General features: G+C 40.5%; 1 protein-coding gene across 3 annotated transcripts in view; it reads left to right on the top strand.

The window, feature by feature from the left end:
- Positions 1–19,152, top strand: part of nol10 (nucleolar protein 10) — a 52,921-nt gene that overhangs the window by 13,247 nt on the left and 20,522 nt on the right. For 2 of the 3 annotated variants that reach the window (XM_048531481.2, XM_059645619.1), the window contains exons 2-10: positions 1,169–1,214; positions 3,212–3,310; positions 3,515–3,592; positions 8,490–8,527; positions 8,692–8,828; positions 13,599–13,664; positions 14,851–14,911; positions 15,005–15,090; positions 18,422–18,500. In XM_048531481.2, coding sequence (XP_048387438.1) covers positions 1,169–1,214; positions 3,212–3,310; positions 3,515–3,592; positions 8,490–8,527; positions 8,692–8,828; positions 13,599–13,664; positions 14,851–14,911; positions 15,005–15,090; positions 18,422–18,500 — 690 coding nt within the window. Of the gene's footprint in view, positions 1–1,168; positions 1,215–3,211; positions 3,311–3,501; positions 3,593–8,489; positions 8,528–8,691; positions 8,829–13,598; positions 13,665–14,850; positions 14,912–15,004; positions 15,091–18,421; positions 18,501–19,152 lie in introns of all 3 variants that reach the window. The other variant, XM_048531482.2, reaches the window with a different exon arrangement.

The following is a 19,152-nucleotide window of genomic DNA, read 5'->3' as shown; positions in this document are numbered from 1 at the left end:
GAGCAGTGGATACAATACACATCGTGACTTCATGACACAAGATGCCTTAGTTACTGATGTAATTGAAAATTCTTTCACAAATTCATCTGAACACCTCATTGCCGACTGTATTTTTAACATTTCATGATCTTCTACCATGTACAAGTTACAATGTGTGAATTGTTATTTTTCTGTTTTGTTCAGAGACTGCAAATTTTGACCACGGGTTATCATTGGAAATGTACGGAAAAGTTTTGCATATCTTATAATATCAAATAACTTTCTACTGCATTGTTTCTGTGGATTTCCATGCACAGTATTTAGATGAACATATGTTGAGACGATAGTTTTGTCACTTCTGATCTGGAATTGCCTCTGAATGAAACTATATTTATTGTGTATGTGTAAGGCGAGGCTAATAACATCAAATTTGTTGAGAGTCTAAATTTGGAGCAGCATTGAATCAGTAACCTGTACCACTTTGCAGGAAATAAGTGAGAGGGGTCATCAGGCATGTGATATTTCTTGAAAAATTGGAGAGCAGTTATGCATTACTCATTTCACAGATCGGTAAAATAGTTAAGATTTTTACTTTTTCTAGTTACAGGATTAAACTCGTGGCTTGATTAGGTGTGTTTAAACAGTTGCATCATAAATTTTGAGTGCTATATAGAGTGCATGTAACTCCTTTGTAGCTGTTTAAATTCCACTGAAAAACTCAGTGGAGTAAGGATTTGTCATTGTGAAACTGTGCTTTCACTTGACGTTAGGAATGCACATTCCTGAAAAGAAAATGGAACAAATCCTTCCTTGAAAAGTACTGAGTATTAGCTATTTGGTATTGTTTTCTTTTAAAACCCCTAGTGTAGTGCTAAATACCATGAAAAGCAATGTACTGAGATATATCAAAAAAAAGAAAATTTGGGTATGTTCTTAAAATTTCTGTAGGGTTCTGATCATTTTCCAAAAAAATATAGTCCTCTCAATGCTTCTCCTCATTCGTGCTACTGCATGGTTAGCAGAACTTTTAAACTTGACTATGATCTTAACCCGTATTTGCTGGTCAGAGGTTTTGTTTCAGAAGTTAACTTACAATAACGTGGCCACACATTCACACGCTCTTCAAAAATGCCAGGAGTTATTGTTTGCATTATAACTGCATTTATTTGAATTCGTATTTTCATTTCAGTGGCTTTCAGATAGAAAAAAGAGAAGCTTACAGAAGAATGATGTTGGTGAGTGTAAGACTTCACACAGATGTCTTTTTACAGTACATTGAAATAAGATTTCTTAATACTTAAGACCTTCTGCATGTTCTTCAGTTTCAAAACAGAAGCCACCCCAATCTGCACCTCATTTAGTCTAGTCTTTTATATTTGCTGCTCAGAGTTTCCTGTACACTGGCAAGATGAAACACAGATGAGGTGACCAATTTGCAGAACAGTTATATTGTGCCCATAAAAATTACCCAGAGCTTCCAGTTGCCCACATCAACACTGTGTTCCCATGCCAACATTTCTGCCTGAAGCCTACTGCAGTGCTGCAGCGAGGCTCAATTCACACTTCATGAACAGCACTTACTCTTCCACTTGAGGACTTTACAGCCTTCAGGACTCAACATTCACCTGTGCAATTCACTGTCATGCAATGGGTTGCTTTCATTGCAGCCAATCTACTTTTGACTACTAATAGTCCCCATTATCATCAGTTTAGCTCCTTTTCTTCTCTAGCTTATTGTCAGCAACCCTTTGTCTACCTACCTGAAAGGATAGAGAGAACTTTGATCGGGCAGCATAGTGGCTCATTGGTTAGCACTGCTGTTTCACAGTGCCAGGCACCCTGGTTCAATTCCAACCTCAGGTGACCTTTGTACGTTTTCCCCGTGTCTGGGTGTCCTGGTTTCTCCCCTCAGTCCAAAGTTGTGCAGGTTAGGTGGATTGGACATGCTAAAATTGCTCATAGTGTCCAGGAATGTGTATATCAGATAGATTAGCCACTGGAAATGCAAGGTTACAAGGATGATAGAGGGGTGAGTCTTGGTGGGATGCTTTTCAGAGAGTCGGTGTGGACTTGTTAGGCTGAATAGACTGCTTCTGCACTGTAGGGATTCTGAGATTCTAGGAGATGGAGACAAGATGCTTTAACTTAGATTTGCCTTTTAAACCTGACTGCAACCATAAGCCCAAAAGAACAATGTTCTTATGCCTGTGAAAGAAAGTTTGATCTCATTCTTCTCTTGACGTTGAAGTCCAGGTAGGTTGTTTTTATCATCGTCCTCTAAGTTTAGAAAGCAGCCTCAAGTCATCTGTGTACTTTCTTCAACTTTGTGTACAGAGTAAAATAAATATAACTAAAGGTAATCACATCAAGCCAAATTAAGTAATATTTCTCAAACCAGTTACACTATCAAATACAAACACTGATGATCATAATTTATTGGTATGCTTGTTGGAGACATCTGCGCGCAATTTGTGCATTACTATGAATTATTTTAAGTGCAAAGAGAAAGGATAAGGCATAGTTCAGTGAACTCGGCAGTATATTATGGATGATCGATGATAATATACAGTCTTGTTTTTTTTCAACTTTGTAACCTGCAGATGAATATGTAATGTTATTAATATCCTTGTATATTGATCTGCCTTCTCATGAGTCACCATTCAATTTTGTCGTCCCATATTGTTCCAGATCACTCGATCTCGAAAACAGTTTCTTTCTTGTTACTCCATTCTGTTCTTGGGTATTCCTATGTTAAATCATTCCATATGTCCTGTGTATCCCAATTTTAAGGCATCTTCCTATTTATAAGTTAAGCTTGCAACATTAGAATGGATTTACACATTTATTTAGTACTTGCCTTCTCAATTTCACTAAGTTCTTCTATAAATATAGTATTCAAATCTGTAAGCATTTCTTCGATTATAGCCATACTTAAGTTTTGTATAGATTCACTATTTAATGTTTGAATATTCCATATTTGCCCTGAAACCCAGCCATGGAAATGTCTTTGTCTCCTATTTATCAAATCTTTAATATTAAACCCTTTACTGCTTGCTTTCCACCTGAAGCAGAATCTGGTGCACTGCAATTTTTACATTTCTATTTTAAGAGGCTGGCGACAATTTTATGGATTAATATATTTCTTATGGAAGGTGCCTTAGTTGAAAACACTTTATTCCTAATTTAGTCAACTAGTTATGACTAATAACAAAATAATATTGTTTCTCTCTAGATATACGTCGAAGAATTGAACTTATACAAGATTTTGAGATGCCTACAATTAGTACAACCATTAAAGTTTCAAGAGATGGCCAGTATATCATTGCAACTGGTAATTTTTTTTGTATGTGAGCTATTTATTTCCCTTGTGCTTAATTGTTTCATTTGGATTGTCATCTTTCAAATTGGCTTATTAAATCAGGCTTTAATCTGTCAGTATTTTAAACCACTGTGAAGTATTTTGCAGCAACAATTTTTTTGAGAATGAATGAATAAATATTATTGTCCAATTTTTTAATGTAGTTTATCTTTGCAGGCACATACAAACCAAGGGTTCGATGTTATGACACATACCAGTTATCCATGAAGTTTGAACGATGTCTTGATTCAGAAGGTTGGGTAAATTTGGAATTATTAAATTATTAAAATATGGCATTTAAACAAAATTGATTTAAACACCCTTAAGAAAATGTAAGATAATAAAACGTGAGGCTGGATGAACACAGCAGGCCAAGCAGCATCTCAGGAGCACAAAAGCTGACGTTTTGGGCCTAGACCCTCCTTCAGAGAGGGGGATGGGGTGAGGGTTCTGGAATAAATAGGGAGAGAGGGGGAGGCGGACCGAAGATGGAGAGAAAAGAAGATAGGTGGAGAGAGTATAGGTGGGGAGGTAGGGAGGGGATAGGTCAGTCCAGGGAAGACGGACAGGTCAGGTCAGTCCAGGGAAGACGGACAGGTCAAGGAGGTGGGATGAGGTTAGTAGGTAGATGGGGGTGCAGCTTGGGGTGGGAGGAAGGGATGGGTGAGAGGAAGAACAGGTTAGGGAGGCAGAGACAGGTTGGACTGGTTTTGGGATGCAGTGGGTGGAGGGGAAGAGCTAGGCTGGTTGTGTGGTGCAGTGGGGGGAGGGGACGAACTGGGCTGGTTTAGGGATGCGGTGGGGGAAGGGGAGATTTTGAAACTGGTGAAGTCAACATTGATACCATTAGGCTGCAGGGTTCCCAGGCGGAATATGAGTTGCTGTTCCTGCAACCTTCGGGTGGCATCATGGTGGCACTGCAGGAGGCCCATGATGGACATGTCATCTAAAGAATGGGAGGGGGAGTGGAAATGGTTTGCGACTGGGAGGTGCAGTTGTTTGTTGCGAACTGAGCGGAGGTGTTCTGCAAAGCGGTCCCCAAGCCTCCGCTTGGTTTCCCCAATGTAGAGGAAGCCACACCGGGTACAGTGGATGCAGTATACCACATTGGCAGATGTGCAGGTGAACCTCTGCTTAATGTGAAATGTCATCTTGGGGCCTGGGATAGGGGTGAGGGAGGAGGTGTGGGGGCAAGTGTAGCATTTCCTGCGGTTGCAGGGGAAGGTGCCGGGTGTGGTGGGGTTGGAGGGCAGTGTGGAGCGAACAAGGGAGTCACGGAGAGAGTGGTCTCTCCGGAAAGCAGACAGGGGTGGGGATGGAAAAAATGTCTTGGGTGGTGGGGTCGGATTGTAGATGGCGGAAGTGTCAGAGGATGATGCGTTGTATCCGGAGGTTGATGGGGTGGTGTGTGAGAACGAGGGGGATCCTCTTTGGGCGGTTGTGGCGGGGGCCGGGTGTGAGGGATGTGTTGCGGGAAATACGGGAGACGCGGTCAAGGGTGTTCTCGATCACTGTGGGGGGGAAAGTTGCGGTCCTTGAAGAACTTGGACATCTGGGATGTGTGGGAGTGGAATGTCTTATCGTGGGAGCAGATGCGGCGGAGGCGGAGGAATTGGGAATATGGGATGGAATTTTTGCAGGAGGGTGGATGGGAGGAGGTGTATTCTAGGTAGCTGTGGGAGTCGGTGGGCTTGAAATCGACATCAGTTACAAGCTGGTTGCCTGAGATGGAGACTGAGAGGTCCAGGAAGGTGAGGGATGTGCTGGAGATGGCCCAGGTGAACTGAAGGTTGGGGTGGAAGGTGTTGGTGAAGTGGATGAACTGTTCGAGCTCCTCTGGGGAGCAAGAAGCGGCGCCGATACAGTCATCAAAGACATTCCACTCGCGCACATCCCAGATGTCCAAGTTCTTCAAGGACCGCAACTTTCCCCCCACAGTGATCGAGAACGCCCTTGACCGCGTCCCCCGTGTTTCCCGCAACACATCCCTCACACCCCGCCCCCGCTACAACCGCCCAAAGAGGATTCCCCTCGTTCTCACACACCACCCCACCAACCTCCAGATACAACGCATCATCCTCCGACACTTCCGCCATCTACAATCCGACCCCACCACCCAAGACATTTTTTCCATCCCCACCCCTGTCTGCTTTCCGGAGAGACCACTCTCTCCGTGACTCCCTTGTTCGCTCCACACTGCCCTCCAACCCCACCACACCCGGCACCTTCCCCTGCAACCGCAGGAAATGCTACACTTGCCCCCACACCACCTCCCTCACCCCTATCCCAGGCCCCAAGATGACATTCCACATTAAGCAGAGGTTCACCTGCACATCTGCCAATGTGGTATACTGCATCCACTGTACCCGGTGCGGCTTCCTCTACATTGGGAAAACCAAGCGGAGGCTTGGGGACCGCTTTGCAGAACACCTCCGCTCAGTTCGCAACAAACAACTGCACCTCCCAGTCGCAAACCATTTCCACTCCCCCTCCCATTCTTTGGATGACATGTCCATCATGGGCCTCCTGCAGTGCCACAATGATGCCACCCGAAGGTTGCAGGAACAGCAGCTCATGTTCCGCCTGGGAACCCTGCAGCCTAATGGTATCAATGTGGACTTCACCAGTTTCAAAATCTCCCCTTCCCCCACCGCATCCCTAAACCAGCCCAGTTCGTCCCCTCCCCCCACTGCACCACACAACCCAGCCCAGCTCTTCCCCTCCACCCACTGCATCCCAAAACCAGTCCAACCTGTCTCTGCCTCCCTAACCTGTTCTTCCTCTCACCCATCCCTTCCTCCCACCCCAAGCCGCACCCCCATCTACCTACTAACCTCATCCCACCTCCTTGACCTGTCCGTCTTCCCTGGACTGACCTATCCCCTCCCTACCTCTCCACCTATCTTCTTTTTTCTCTCCATCTTCGGTCCGCCTCCCCCTCTCTTCCTATTTATTCCAGAACCCTCACCCCATCCCCCTCTCTGATGAAGGGTCTAGGCCCGAAACGTCAGCTTTTGTGCTCCTGAGATGCTGCTTGGCCTGCTGTGTTCATCCAGCCTCACATTTTATTATCTTGGATTCTCCAGCATCTGCAGTTCCCGTTATCTCTTAAGAAAATGTAATATATTTTGACTGCTATATGTTTCATTCTGTAGGATGTGCTGTATTAAGTTTCCAGTACTAAAATTTGATTTTTATTTTACTTTGAGTTTTCTTTTTGCAGCTATATTCAAGAAAAACTCTTGTTGAAATAATTTTGTACTAAGAAATTGATGAATTTTAAACAACCAATTTTCAATGGTTGTTTTGCTATGAAAAATGCTTTAAGGCACCAAAACATAATGTGTCAAAAATTAGCCAAATAAAAATGATTTTAGGACTGTTTGCCTGAGCTTTCTAAGAGGTATGATTAAGGAAAGGTCTTGACTGGTGAAGGAAGAAGGCAGAACAGAATTTCAGAGCTTGATGCTTGTTAATTTAGACACAACCACCAGTGGTTCCCAAATATGATCTTGGGCACCACCACGCTAGAATCGGAGGAAGGTAGTGTCCTTGGAGTGTTACGGATAGAGAAAATTTCAAAGATGGTGAGAGATGTGACCAATGCAGGAGTTTGAATATTAGGATAAAAAATTTAAATTTGAGGCAATAGTGTTTCTCCAAGACAATTTAGGAGACAAATTCCGCAAGTAAAGGAATGATAACAAAGTAGGATTTGGTATTCTATGGACAAAATTAATGGAGATTTGGAGGAACTTAGGATAATGTAGATTTGGCAAGATGGCATTTAAGCTAAAGATGATAGTGACAGTGATATTAATGAGATTTACAGTAGACAATAGGGCTGATAAAGGGGAAAAATGCAATGTTATGGAATAAACAGTCTTTGATTTTGCAAGGATATGAAATTGACAACTTGGGCTGAATAAATGCTGAAATTACTTTTTGTGAAGTTCAACCTTTTGATGGAAAGAAAGAAAATAGAATCAATGGCCAGAATGTGGAGTTTACAGTAGGGAGATTTAGATGTGAAAGTTGGAATCTATTTAGGAATGGATGATCAGGAAGTATGCTGACATTGCAAACAGTGAAGGGGATGAGACAGTGGTCTGTATGGGCCAGATCCTTGAGGAAATACATCCTTATGTCTTTTTGTGCTATCCTTGAGGGCACTGTATAAATCCAAGGTTGTGGGAGGGTGCCAGAAATAGGATAACTGCAGACCTAACTGAGGATGGTGGGAAAATAAACCATTTCTGGACACACTAGTTGGACAGAAGAAATTGAACCAAACAAAACTGTCCAATGAGCTGGGCAACTGAGGGGCTTGAAAGGAAGGTGTTTAGCAAATAATAATTAATCACAGTCACCGAACAAGTAACTTGTGACTTTGATTAGAGCTGTATTGATTCTGTGGCATGGGTTGATGGATGATTGAAGAGGACAAATCTTGCAGGAAAGATAGGAATGGATTTGGGAGCCACCAGCACATTTAAAAAAATTTTGAAGGAAGAACGGAAGTTGAGATTTTACAGACTGAGGGCTCAAACCAGTGTTCCCTGTAAGCTATACAGCAACTCCAAAAGTTCCCAAACACAAGGTAGCTTCTTTAAGTGACTACAAATGGACAACCAAATACAAATTTTAAGGGACTATACTCCAAAAAGAAATGTGGAGATGCTGGTGTTGGACTGGGGTGGACAAAGTCAAAAATCTCACAACACCAGGTTATAGTCCAACAGGTTTAATCACAAACTTTCGGAGCTTAGCCCCTTCATCAGGTGAAGTGAGAAAGAAGCAGACAGAACACAGAATTTTCATGAAAAAGATCAGAGGGCCTCACAACTGATGAGGATGGATTAAACAAACGTAAGACATTGTTAAATTTCTACCCAGTTAGAAGGTTTCAATTGATCTGATTGAGCTAGTTGTAAGATTTATCATGCCAAAATATGTATGATTCCAAAGAAGAAAGCTTCAAAGCACTGACCTAGAAATAAGAACATAATTTTGAAGACAAAGTGACCATACATTTTACTTTGATCTTGATTTGAAAATGAGCCTTGTTTACTCAGTGCTTATTTTGCATTTTTCAGTTTGCCTACTATCATTATTCTACCATAGTTTGGTAATTTCTAATTTTTTTTTGCAGTTGTAACATTTGAAATTTTATCAGATGACTATTCAAAGGTATGTGCATTCTGCCAGGTTTTCTCAATGTTAAGATTTGTATTTTAAACAGCTAGCTTCCATTAATTATAATGTATTAATGTGTCTCCAAACACTTGAAGCAAATATATGTAATTGGGCTGCCATTCTCACTTTTTTTAATAAATGCTCTTGTGATATTACAGATAGTATTCCTGCAGTGTGACCGTTATGTGGAGTTTCATTCACAGCATGGCCGTTACTATAGGACACGTATCCCTAAATTTGGTAGAGACTTCTCTTATCATTATCCATCATGTGATCTCTATTTTGTAGGAGCAAGGTATGGAAATGTCCTGTTACTGTAAATGTGTTAAGTGTCGGATGATTAACATTAACACTGGGTATGAGGGACATACATGTAAAACACAGACAAATTACTTTTGGTTGAGTTTGTAAATACATATTCAGAATTGTTTTGAAGTATGCTGTTGACAAAAGGCTGTGAAGCTAAGTAGACCCAAAATTCTGCATTTTTACACTTTTTCTTTTGAATTCCTCAATAAGTGAACCTTACTGTACTGGAACGTTGATTTATATTTCTTTCTCTCTGTTTCTTATCCCACCATATATAAACATGAGCATTGGGTTTTCATACTGGTGACTAGATTGAGCATCGTCCATTGGGATTGCCAATAAACTTCATCCATGATTTGGTAGTGCTCATAACAACATCTGTCTGTGAGAGGATTATATTGAGAAGTGTGTTTTATTTTATACATGCCAGTTTCTTCTGGTGAAGAGGAGGGATGACCAACCAGACCCCTTTGTGTACATTTCTTAATGACACTCGAGCAATAGTATTTTCAAAATGTTGCAAGTCTCTTTACACTGAGCATTTTCTGAAAATTTAAATTTGTGATTTTAACTAAAGCATAACGAAAATGTTGCAATAATTTTAGTGTGAAGAACTGACCAATTCATAACTAAATTTGTGAGGAGAGGTCAAGTGTATTGCTGGAAAGGTGGTGCAAGAGAGAAGGCTTTGATCCTTGGGGCATTGCAGGAAATGTGATGTGACTGTGAGACACTTGGCTCAAAGGGCAGGTCTGGGTATTAAATATTTTTGAAAGAATGTGCACAACAAAGTACTTGAAGAAAAGTTGTGGGATGGTAGTGACAGTATTGAGTAAGAGAGAGCATTGCACTGTTGAAGAAAGAGGATGTCCCAGAGGGTCAAGGACAATTAAGTTGACTAGAAATGAAGAACAAAAAAGGTGTATTTTTTAAAATTCACTTGTGGTTTGTGGGTAGCGCTGGCTGGTCAGCATTTATTGCCTACCTCCTGGTTATCCTTGAAGATGGTGATGAGCAACTTGCTTGTGCTGCTGTAGTCCACCTGCTGTGGGTTGACCATCAATGCCATTAGGGAGGGAATTCCAGGATTTTGATCCAGCAACAATGAAGGAATGGTGAAATATTTTCAAGTTAGGATGGTGAGTGGCTTGGAGGGGAACTTGTAGGTGGTGGTGTTCCCATATCTGTTGCCCTTCTGGATGTAAGTGGTTGTGGGTTTGGGAGGTGCTGTCTGCAGATCTTTGAATTTCTGCAGTGCATCTTGTAGATAGTACACGCTGCAGCTACTGAGCATCAGTGGTGGAGGGAGTGGATTCTTTTGGATGTCGTGCCACTCAAGTGGGCTGCTTGTTCCTGGATGGTGTCAAGGTTCTTGTGTTGTTGGGGGCTCCATTCATCCAGGCAAATGGAGAGTATTCCATTGCACTTCTGACTTGTGCCATGTAAATGGTGGACAAACTTTGAGGAGTCTGGAGGTGAGTTACTCGCCACAGTATTCCTAGCGTGTGACATGCTCTTGTAGCCACTGTGCTTGTGTTGGGTCCAGTCGAATTTCTGATCAACGATACCCCCCCCCCCCCCTGCCGGGTGTTGATAGTCGGAGATTCAGGGACCATTGAATGCAAAGGAGCAGTGGTTAGATTTGTCTGTCTCTTATTGATGATGGTCATAGCCTGGCATTTGTGTGGCACAAATGTTAGTTGCCACTTGTCAACCCAAGCCTGGATATTGTCCAGATTTTGTTGCATTGTTCAAATGTGTCAGTGTCTGAGAAGCCATGAATCGTGCTGAACATCGTGCAATCTTAAATTACTTAGTGTAGTCCGTGGGCCACTAACTAGTAGAATGATGTTGAGCACTTTGGAAAGAATGTTAAGATGCAAAAACTGTAGGTTAGTTATAGTGCATATGTAGTTATAATTTATTATTATGTTTAATCATCTATGTGTAGATGTAGCAGTGTAAAGAATAGAGAGGGACAAGAGATCCTAGGGAGAGCTCAAGAAAATTTGTACAGCACTATGCTTCCAGTCCAATGAGAAAGGAGACGCTGCTAAGTCTGGTCCTAGGGAATGAAGTGGGCCAAGTAGTTTAGGTGTCAGTGGGAGAACATGTAGCAGGTAGTTCACATTACGGTACAAGGATTAGGATGACTGTGGAAAAAGACACTGAACAACCTGGTGCAAGAGTAATAAACTGAGGGATGCCGATTTCAGTGTAACATAAGAATAGGATTGGGCCATTTGGCCCTTCAGGCCTGTTCCACTATTAAGTTAGATCATGGCGGATCTGTGGCCTGACTTCATATACTTGCCTTTGGCCCTATATCCCTTAATACCTTTCCTTACAAAAATTTAGCCATCTAATTTAAAATTAACAACTGATCTATCATCAACTATTATTTGTTGAAGGAGAATTCCAAGTCTCTGTTTAGAATTCCTTTCTAATATCTCTCGAATGATCTGGCCTTAATTTTTAGACATTGTCCCCTGGGTGTAGAATTCCTGACCAGTCGAAATAGCCTATCAGCCCTGTCTTTTTCTGTTAATATCTTGAAGATTTCAAGATTACTGTTTAACCTTATAAATTCTAGAGAATTTAAGCTTAATTGTATAACTTCTCGTCACAAATTAACCCTGCAGTCCAGTATCATTCTTGTAAACACACGTTGTACTCCCTCCAAGGCTAGTATATCCTTCCTAATGTCTAGTGTCCAGATCTGCTGTCAGTGCACTAAGTAGGGTTGAACCAAAGTTTTGCATGGCTGCAGTGTATACCTTCTGCATTGTTTATACTTCAGTGGGGTAAACGTAGATCAAATAAATCAGACAGTGTCAGAAAAAGCATTAGATAAACAACGGGCTCTCTTTTTAGAGGATATGTTTGAGTAAGTTTTATATTGCTTCAAGAAGGAAAAGAAGGGTAAAGAAAACCAGAACTCCTAGGATGACAAAAGAGATGTGAATTAAGCACAATTTTTTACTTCATCTTATAACTGTTGTCAGGTGGAAGATATGATGCAGAACTAGGCTGAATATAGAAGCTTAAGGTGAAAAAAACCAATAAGACATTTGAGGAGTGAGTATAAAAAGAGACTCGCAGCCAAATTAAAAGGGAATCTTAAAATCTTCCATGCATGCATAAGAGTGCTAAAATGTAGGTTGATTATGTACCAGAAAGGAGATTTACGCATGGTCCCAGGGGGATACCAAGGAAGATGCTGTGCATGTCATGGAGAAAGAGCTGATCATTCAAATACTGGAAGGGTTAACAACAGATAAAGATCAGTGTTGGCTAGGCTGTCTGTATTTAAAGCTAAGGCACTAGATGAGATGTATCCAAGGAATTGGAGAGAGGTAAGAGCAGAAATTGTAAAGTCGTTGACCATAATTTTTCAGTCCTAGATACAGTGGTGGTGCCAGAGGACTGGTGAATTGCAAAATTAGTCCTTTTTCCAGAAAGGGTGTCAGAGTAAATTCAAAAACTACCAATGAAGTTAACTTTGTTTTTATAAGTTTCCTTACTATCAATCATTTAAGACAAAATTTGAATGGTTGTGTGGATAAATGCAGCATGGATTCTGTAAGGGAAAAATCATATATAACTAAGTTGCTGGTGGTTTTGTTAAGTGACAATGCAGTCAATGCTGTTAATTTGATGTATGTGGGTTTGTAAAGGCAGTGCCATGCAGCAGACTTGTTCACAAAATATAGCTCTTGGAACAAAAGGAGCAGTGGCATCATGAGTGTAGAATTGGCTGAGTGACAGGAAAGGGAGTCGTCGTTAATGGGTGTTCTTTGGGCTGGAGGAAGATTTTGCACTGCAATCCACGGTGATCGGTGTCTGGACCCTTTTTTGTCCTGATTTACATTATTGGCCAAGACCTTAATGTACAAGACACAATTTAAAAATTCGCAGACGATACAAAACCTAGAAACGTTGTAAACTGAACAGGATAGTGTAGAACTTCAAAAGAACATAGACATATTGATGGAATGGGCAGATGCGGTTTGAGACAGAAAAATGAAAGATCATTAAATTGGGTAGGAAGAACATGAAGTGCCAGTACAAAATATTATTGTACAACTCTAAAGGGAGTGACCAAGAGTAGCTGGGTGTACTCGGAGATTCTCAGCTAGATTATTGTATCTAATTTTAAGTGCTGCACTTTCGCAAGGATATGAAGGAATTGGCAAATATGCAGAAGAGATTTCAGAGAATGGTTCCAGGGATAAGGGCCTTCAATGATGAAAGTTGACTGGAGATGTTAGGACTGTTTTCCTTGGAAAAGTGAAGGTTAGGAGGAAATCCAGTCAAGAGATTCAAAACATAAATGTACATATCAGGGCAGGAATAGGTCATTAAACGCATTGTACCTGTCTGATCATGCCTGATTTGACTGTAACGTCGAATCCTCATTTTCTATCTGCCCCGATGACCTTTCAATCCATTGTTTAACAAGAATCTCTGTACTCTCACCCTCAAAATGTATAAGCTGTCTGCAGGGTTACAGGGAGAACACTATTGAATAGGTAAAATGCTAATTTGGAGAGTTAGTGCATATCCAATGGGCTGAATGGCCTATCCTGAACTGTAATCATTGTGAACTGAATACCTCTATGGCAAGTATCTTAAAGGCACTAGTGGATGGCAAGGAAATTGCTGTTGATAGACCTGAGCTAAATACTTCTGAAAATGAGACCTTTTTGTGAATTATTTTAAATGCTGTTGTACTTTTACTTGTGTATCCCTGCAGTTCTGAAGTCTACAGATTGAATTTGGAACAGGGGAGATTCCTAAATTCCCTACAGACAGATGCCTCGTAAGTATTTTAACAACTTGCATAGTGACCAGGCTTTAATACAATGAAATGTCATGAAATGTTTCACAGAGTTAAATAACTGGGCATTGAGCCACTATGTGAGAAAGCAGAGGTTTGCTGATTGAAGATGCTGAGCTTCAGGAGAGGGGCGAGGATGGAAGTAGCTTCAGTTTAAGGAAATGGTTTGCTTGGCTAAATATTTCTGCTCTTGAAGATGGCTGAAAGACCAGGTACAAAACAGATCAGGATATGGTGAGCAAAAGGGCTTGCAGAAGTTGCAAAGATCAAGGTGGTAAGGATATGGTGGAACTTGTAATTTTAGGAGTTTTGTGAAGGCCAACAAAGTGGATGTAGTCATTTTGGAGGTGTTAAACATTTAAGTAGGAATTATGGTAGGAATGGAGATGATGAAGATGTAAAAATAAATGTGGATAGCTAGAATGTTCAGGTTGAAATTCAACTCATTAAGACAGGACTCTCAGACAGAAATAAGATAACAAAGTGTGAAGCTGGATGAACACAGCAGGCCAAGCAGCATCTCAGGAGCTTTTGTGCTCCTGAGATGCTGCTTGGCCTGCTGTGTTCATCCAGCTTCACACTTTGTTATCTTGGATTCTCCCAGCATTTGCAGTTCCCATTATCACTCACTCAAACAGAAATGGTGAGTTTATGTAAGCCTGCCACTAGGTGGGGCTATTTCCTTGCAGCTTATGCTGAATCTACATATAATGTTGAGTCTGGGGAAGGAAAAAAATGTTAAATCTGGAATTAAATGATTGCATTAGACTTGTGGACTTGACAGACTAGTGGCATTTTCCTATTCTGAATTGAGCTCCTAAAATCAGTGTAAAATATGGCATGAACAGTTTAGCATTGCTCAACAAAAATAGGAAACGTCAGAAGTTAAAAAGAAAAAAAAACCACATCTTCTAAACAAAACTTGCTACATTTAAGGCTGAATTAGAAGAGAAGTGGAATGTAGAGTTGAAATTGAAAAATAGTGGACAAATATCATTGCAATTAAGTTGATCACTGTCTGAACGTAATTGACCCTTTTCAAAAGTACAGCAGCATTATTTTTCTTATGCCTATTTTAATATGATTTTATCACAAAGTGGAAGCAAGATGTCAGGCAAAGTGTTATTTTTAAAATACATTTTTTAATGTCAATTATTTATGTTCTCAGACAAAGCAACGTTTGTGATATTAACCCTGCACACTGCCTATTTGCTACTGGAACAGCTGAGGTAATAATGAGGTACTTGTGTTTTGTGATCTAATTTTAAGAGCTGTGTGTTAGTAAGTAAGTTTCACATCTTGAAAAACTTTGTCTATTTTAGGGTAAAGTGGAATGTTGGGATCCACGTGCAAGAAACAGAGTGGGAATTCTTGACTGTGCGCTGAGCAGCATGACAACAGATACTGAGTAAGCAATACTGCATTTCAGAGATTGTAGGGACTGCAGATGCTGGAGAATCTGAGATAACAAGGTGTAGAGCTGGATGAACACAGCAGGCCAAGTAGCACCAGAGGAGCAGGAAGGCGGACCCTTCAGAAGAAGGATCTTAGCCTGAAATGTCAGCCTTCTTGCTCCTCTGCCGCTTGGCCTGCTGTGTTCATCCAGCACTACACCTTGTTATCTCAAGCAATACTGTGTGTATGTTTTTAATTCATTCACAGGTTGTGTGCTTTGCTACCTAATCCAGCATTTATTACATTTTCCAATTGCCTTGAAGGTGCAAGTACATCTCCTTGAACAGCTGCATTCCATGATGTTGTGTGTGCACTTTCAATGCTGTTATGAAGGGGATCCTAGAATTTTGACCCAGGCAGAGTGAAAGAACAGCAATATAGTTCCAGTTCAGGGTGGTATGTTGCTTGGAGGGGAATTTACAGATGTTCATGTTCTCATGCATCTGCCCTTCTCCTTTTTGGTGGAGAGGTGACGAGGTTTGAAAGATGTTTTTGAAGGACCTTGGTATCTTGCAGAGAGTACCTTCAATTTTTGAATAGGTGTTTCACATCAGCAGTTTTCCAGTCATTCAGGAGTTCTTCAGGATCCAAGGATTTTTGAAAAATCACAACCAATGCCTCCATTATTTCTGTAGCTACTTCTTCTAAGATCCTAGGCTGCAACCCATGAAGGCCAGGAAACTTATTAGCCTTTAGCTCCATTAGTTTGTTTGCTACTACTCCTCCAGTGATGATGATGGCATTTAATTCCTGTCCCATATTTTTTAGTATTAACGGATGTTTGAAATATATTCCATTGTAAAGTCAAATGCAAACCATCAGCAACTAAGATGATTCATTGGCAACCTGCTGCCTAACTCTATTAATGGCCACTTGAGTACATCAACCTGCTACCTGCCTTCTCAGCAGCAGAGAAAAGTGTTGCTTTCCCAACAGGGAAACCAGGGTGACCTGCCTTCCAGGTCTGGTGGGGAAATCCTTAAATTGTCGTAAATTGGAGATGTGAGTGAGAGATTGAGGAATGACCACCACAGCCTTAGACGCCATTCATGCAAATACAACCCTGTGATTCCACCTCTCCCCAAAACAACTTAACTGCTCACTAGTGGAAGTCGTCATGACTCTGTGACCTGGGCCTTCATGCTGTTCACCACCCAAACTAAGACTGGCCTCTGCTTGGCAGCATCAGATGTGGGTGGATTTCAGTGGCAAGACTCCAGATTGGATAAGAAGCTTGCTGGGCTACATCTAATTTCCTACTTAGTGTTTGATTCTTTTTGATGTTGGAGTCTAGAAATCAGCTGGCCCTATAGTCATCAAGTCATCTGTACTTCCACTTGACGCACAATGCAACAAATCCCTCGCTGCAGACCAGGCAGTTTAACTTCTCATGTAAGAAACCTTCTAGAAATAATAATTTGGAACAGAATTAGTAGCCATGTGACTAAACATGGATTACAACTGGAGAGTAACAACATAGAGAGTTGGCTGAATGATAGGAAACAATAGTGGTCAATGGATGTTCTTTGAACTGGAGCAGAGTTTATAGTGGAGTTCCCCTGGAGTCCTAGTTGGGATGCATGTTGTTCCTGATGAATATTAATGTCCTCAACTTTGGAGTACAGAGCACAGTTTCAACATTTGAAGATAGGAAGAAACTTGGAAGCATTGCAAACTGAGGAGGATAGTATATACTTCAGAAGAATATAAACTAGTTGGTGAAATAAGCAGATGGATGGTAGATAAAGTTTAATACAAGAAGTGCAGACGATTCATTTTGGGAGGAAGAACATGAAGAAAAGGCATAGATTGCAGGGGACTGTTCTAAAGGTGATACAGGAGTAAAAGAACCTAAGTGAATATGTACCTAAGTCATTGAAGGTGGCAAGACATTGAGAGCACAGTTGACAAAGCATACAACATCTTGGGTGTTATTAACAGGCACACAGAATGCAAGGGCAAGGAGGTTATGTTGGACTTGTATAAAGCACTAGTCAGGCTCAACTGTTGTAATGCATCTAGTTCTGGGTGTGACACTTTAGAAAGGTTCGTAAGGATAGGAGAGTGTACAAGGGGTTTGTGAAAATTATTTCAGGTTTGAGGAAAATGATGATTTTAGACTGGAGAAGTTAGAACTGTTTTCATTGTAGAAGAAAAGCCTGAAGTGGAATCTGGTAGATATTTTCAAAATCATGAGGGATTTGTACTACGTAGATATAGAGAAACTGTTTCCACTCGTGAAAGGATCAAGTACAAGAGGGCACACAGTAATGTAATTGGCAAAAAAGCAAAAGCTTTTTCATACTGTGTTTAGTGAGTGTCTGGAATGCACTGTAAGAATCTTGTAGAGGCAAGTTTAATTGATACATTCTTAAAGGAGTTTTGGAAAGGAGCAGTATGCGTAAACAAAGGGAAAGCTGGAAAATTGCATTCAATAAAATATTCATTTTGGCAACAGTGGACCTACAGAATGGCCTTTTGTATTATAGTATTACTGTGCTTCTTCATCAGCCCAACAGAGAATATGAAAAAAAATCTTAAGTGAGTGTATCCAAGCTACAACATTGGGCTGTCTGCAAGTTCTGAAAATTTCACCCACAATGTACATCAGTTCAGTTCTATTTCTACTAATTGTCTAGTTTTGAATTTTCAGAGTTATGTATGGACCATTGGACACCTTCATTTTATTTTAAGAATAATTTTTGTTTCTCCTTCCGAATTAAGGACTGACAATGTTGATTGGTTGGAACGTAAGGGAATATCAAAATTGTGTGTACCTACCACTGTTATAGTCTAACAATGCATCCCTGCTGAGAAACTAGACTTAGTTGTGCTCTCAAGTCACTAAATGGGTCTTATTGCCACAATAGGGATATATTCTCCATCAGAACTTCAAAATCTGTAGGTAACTCAAGAATATGTTCCCTCTAAGTCATAGAGCAACCTGAAGGATCCTGTACACAAATAGATTCCTTTAAGTCACTATTTCCATGATTGTGCACAAAATTCACAGGGCCTACGTGAAGACACGTTCTTCAGATTATCAAGATGTGTAATTTGTTGTAACATTGATTTAAGCCCTGAGAGTCCTCAGGCTCGGCTCTGCTCACAGACTTGAAACACTAACCCCTTCTCCTTTGATGCTATTTTGTTGAGGGTTTCCCAACATTTTTGATTTTTTTCAGTCTAAAGATATCTGGCATATAAGCAAGGCTATAACCCAACTTTTACCAATAATGTATATTAATGCCCTGTTTGAAGCTTATCTGCATTTTCTTTTACAGAATTGACGGTTTGCCTTCTATTTCTGCTCTGAAGTTTAAAGGAGCATTGCATATGGTTGTTGGCACTACAACAGGACAAGTGAGTTCCAGATTATGGCACTACTTCTGAGTTATTGAATTTGTTTCTTAAACAAATACTAATGTATCGTCCGACCATGGCATGAGAAATTCATAACTTTGTAATTTTTGTAGAAGGGTTATTTCTTTATACTTAATTGTAATAACTTCATTTAATTCTAAAATTATTTTTCCCCAATCCCTTTTTAAGCTTTTTCTGTCTTGTTTTCAATGTAACAAAGACTTCTTAGTTTCAATGGTGTTTTTCTTTCTTGAGAAGTGTGCACCATTTATACATGTAGTCTGAATGGGACCTGTAGATTATTTTAGAATTAAACTTGGACTGGATTTGTACTGCATTCTCTGGAAATTCAGATCCATCCAGATCTGATTCCTCAGGGATTTAGTGCCCTACATAGTCTGCTGTGATACGCTGTCATTTCTGCATTGGTATGCATCCAGAACCAATTAGCATCAATGCAGCCAAATTGTTGCTAATTAGCATTGTTTGCAAACATTAGGTGTAAGACAGATTTACAAAATAATTCATGCTCCCACTTTGTGAGATAATTTGATAATAACTATCAGTGGAATTATTCTAGATGTCACTTCTGAATAATTGAAAAAAATACAGAAAGCTAGAAATTAAATTGATTATTTATACACTTAAAATG

The sequence above is a fragment of the Stegostoma tigrinum genome, chromosome 4, assembly GCF_030684315.1.
Source record: "Stegostoma tigrinum isolate sSteTig4 chromosome 4, sSteTig4.hap1, whole genome shotgun sequence".
In the NCBI taxonomy this organism is placed as follows: Eukaryota; Metazoa; Chordata; class Chondrichthyes; order Orectolobiformes; family Stegostomatidae; genus Stegostoma; species Stegostoma tigrinum.
Note: the sequence above shows the minus strand (reverse complement) of the source record. Positions and strands in the feature narration are given on the sequence as shown.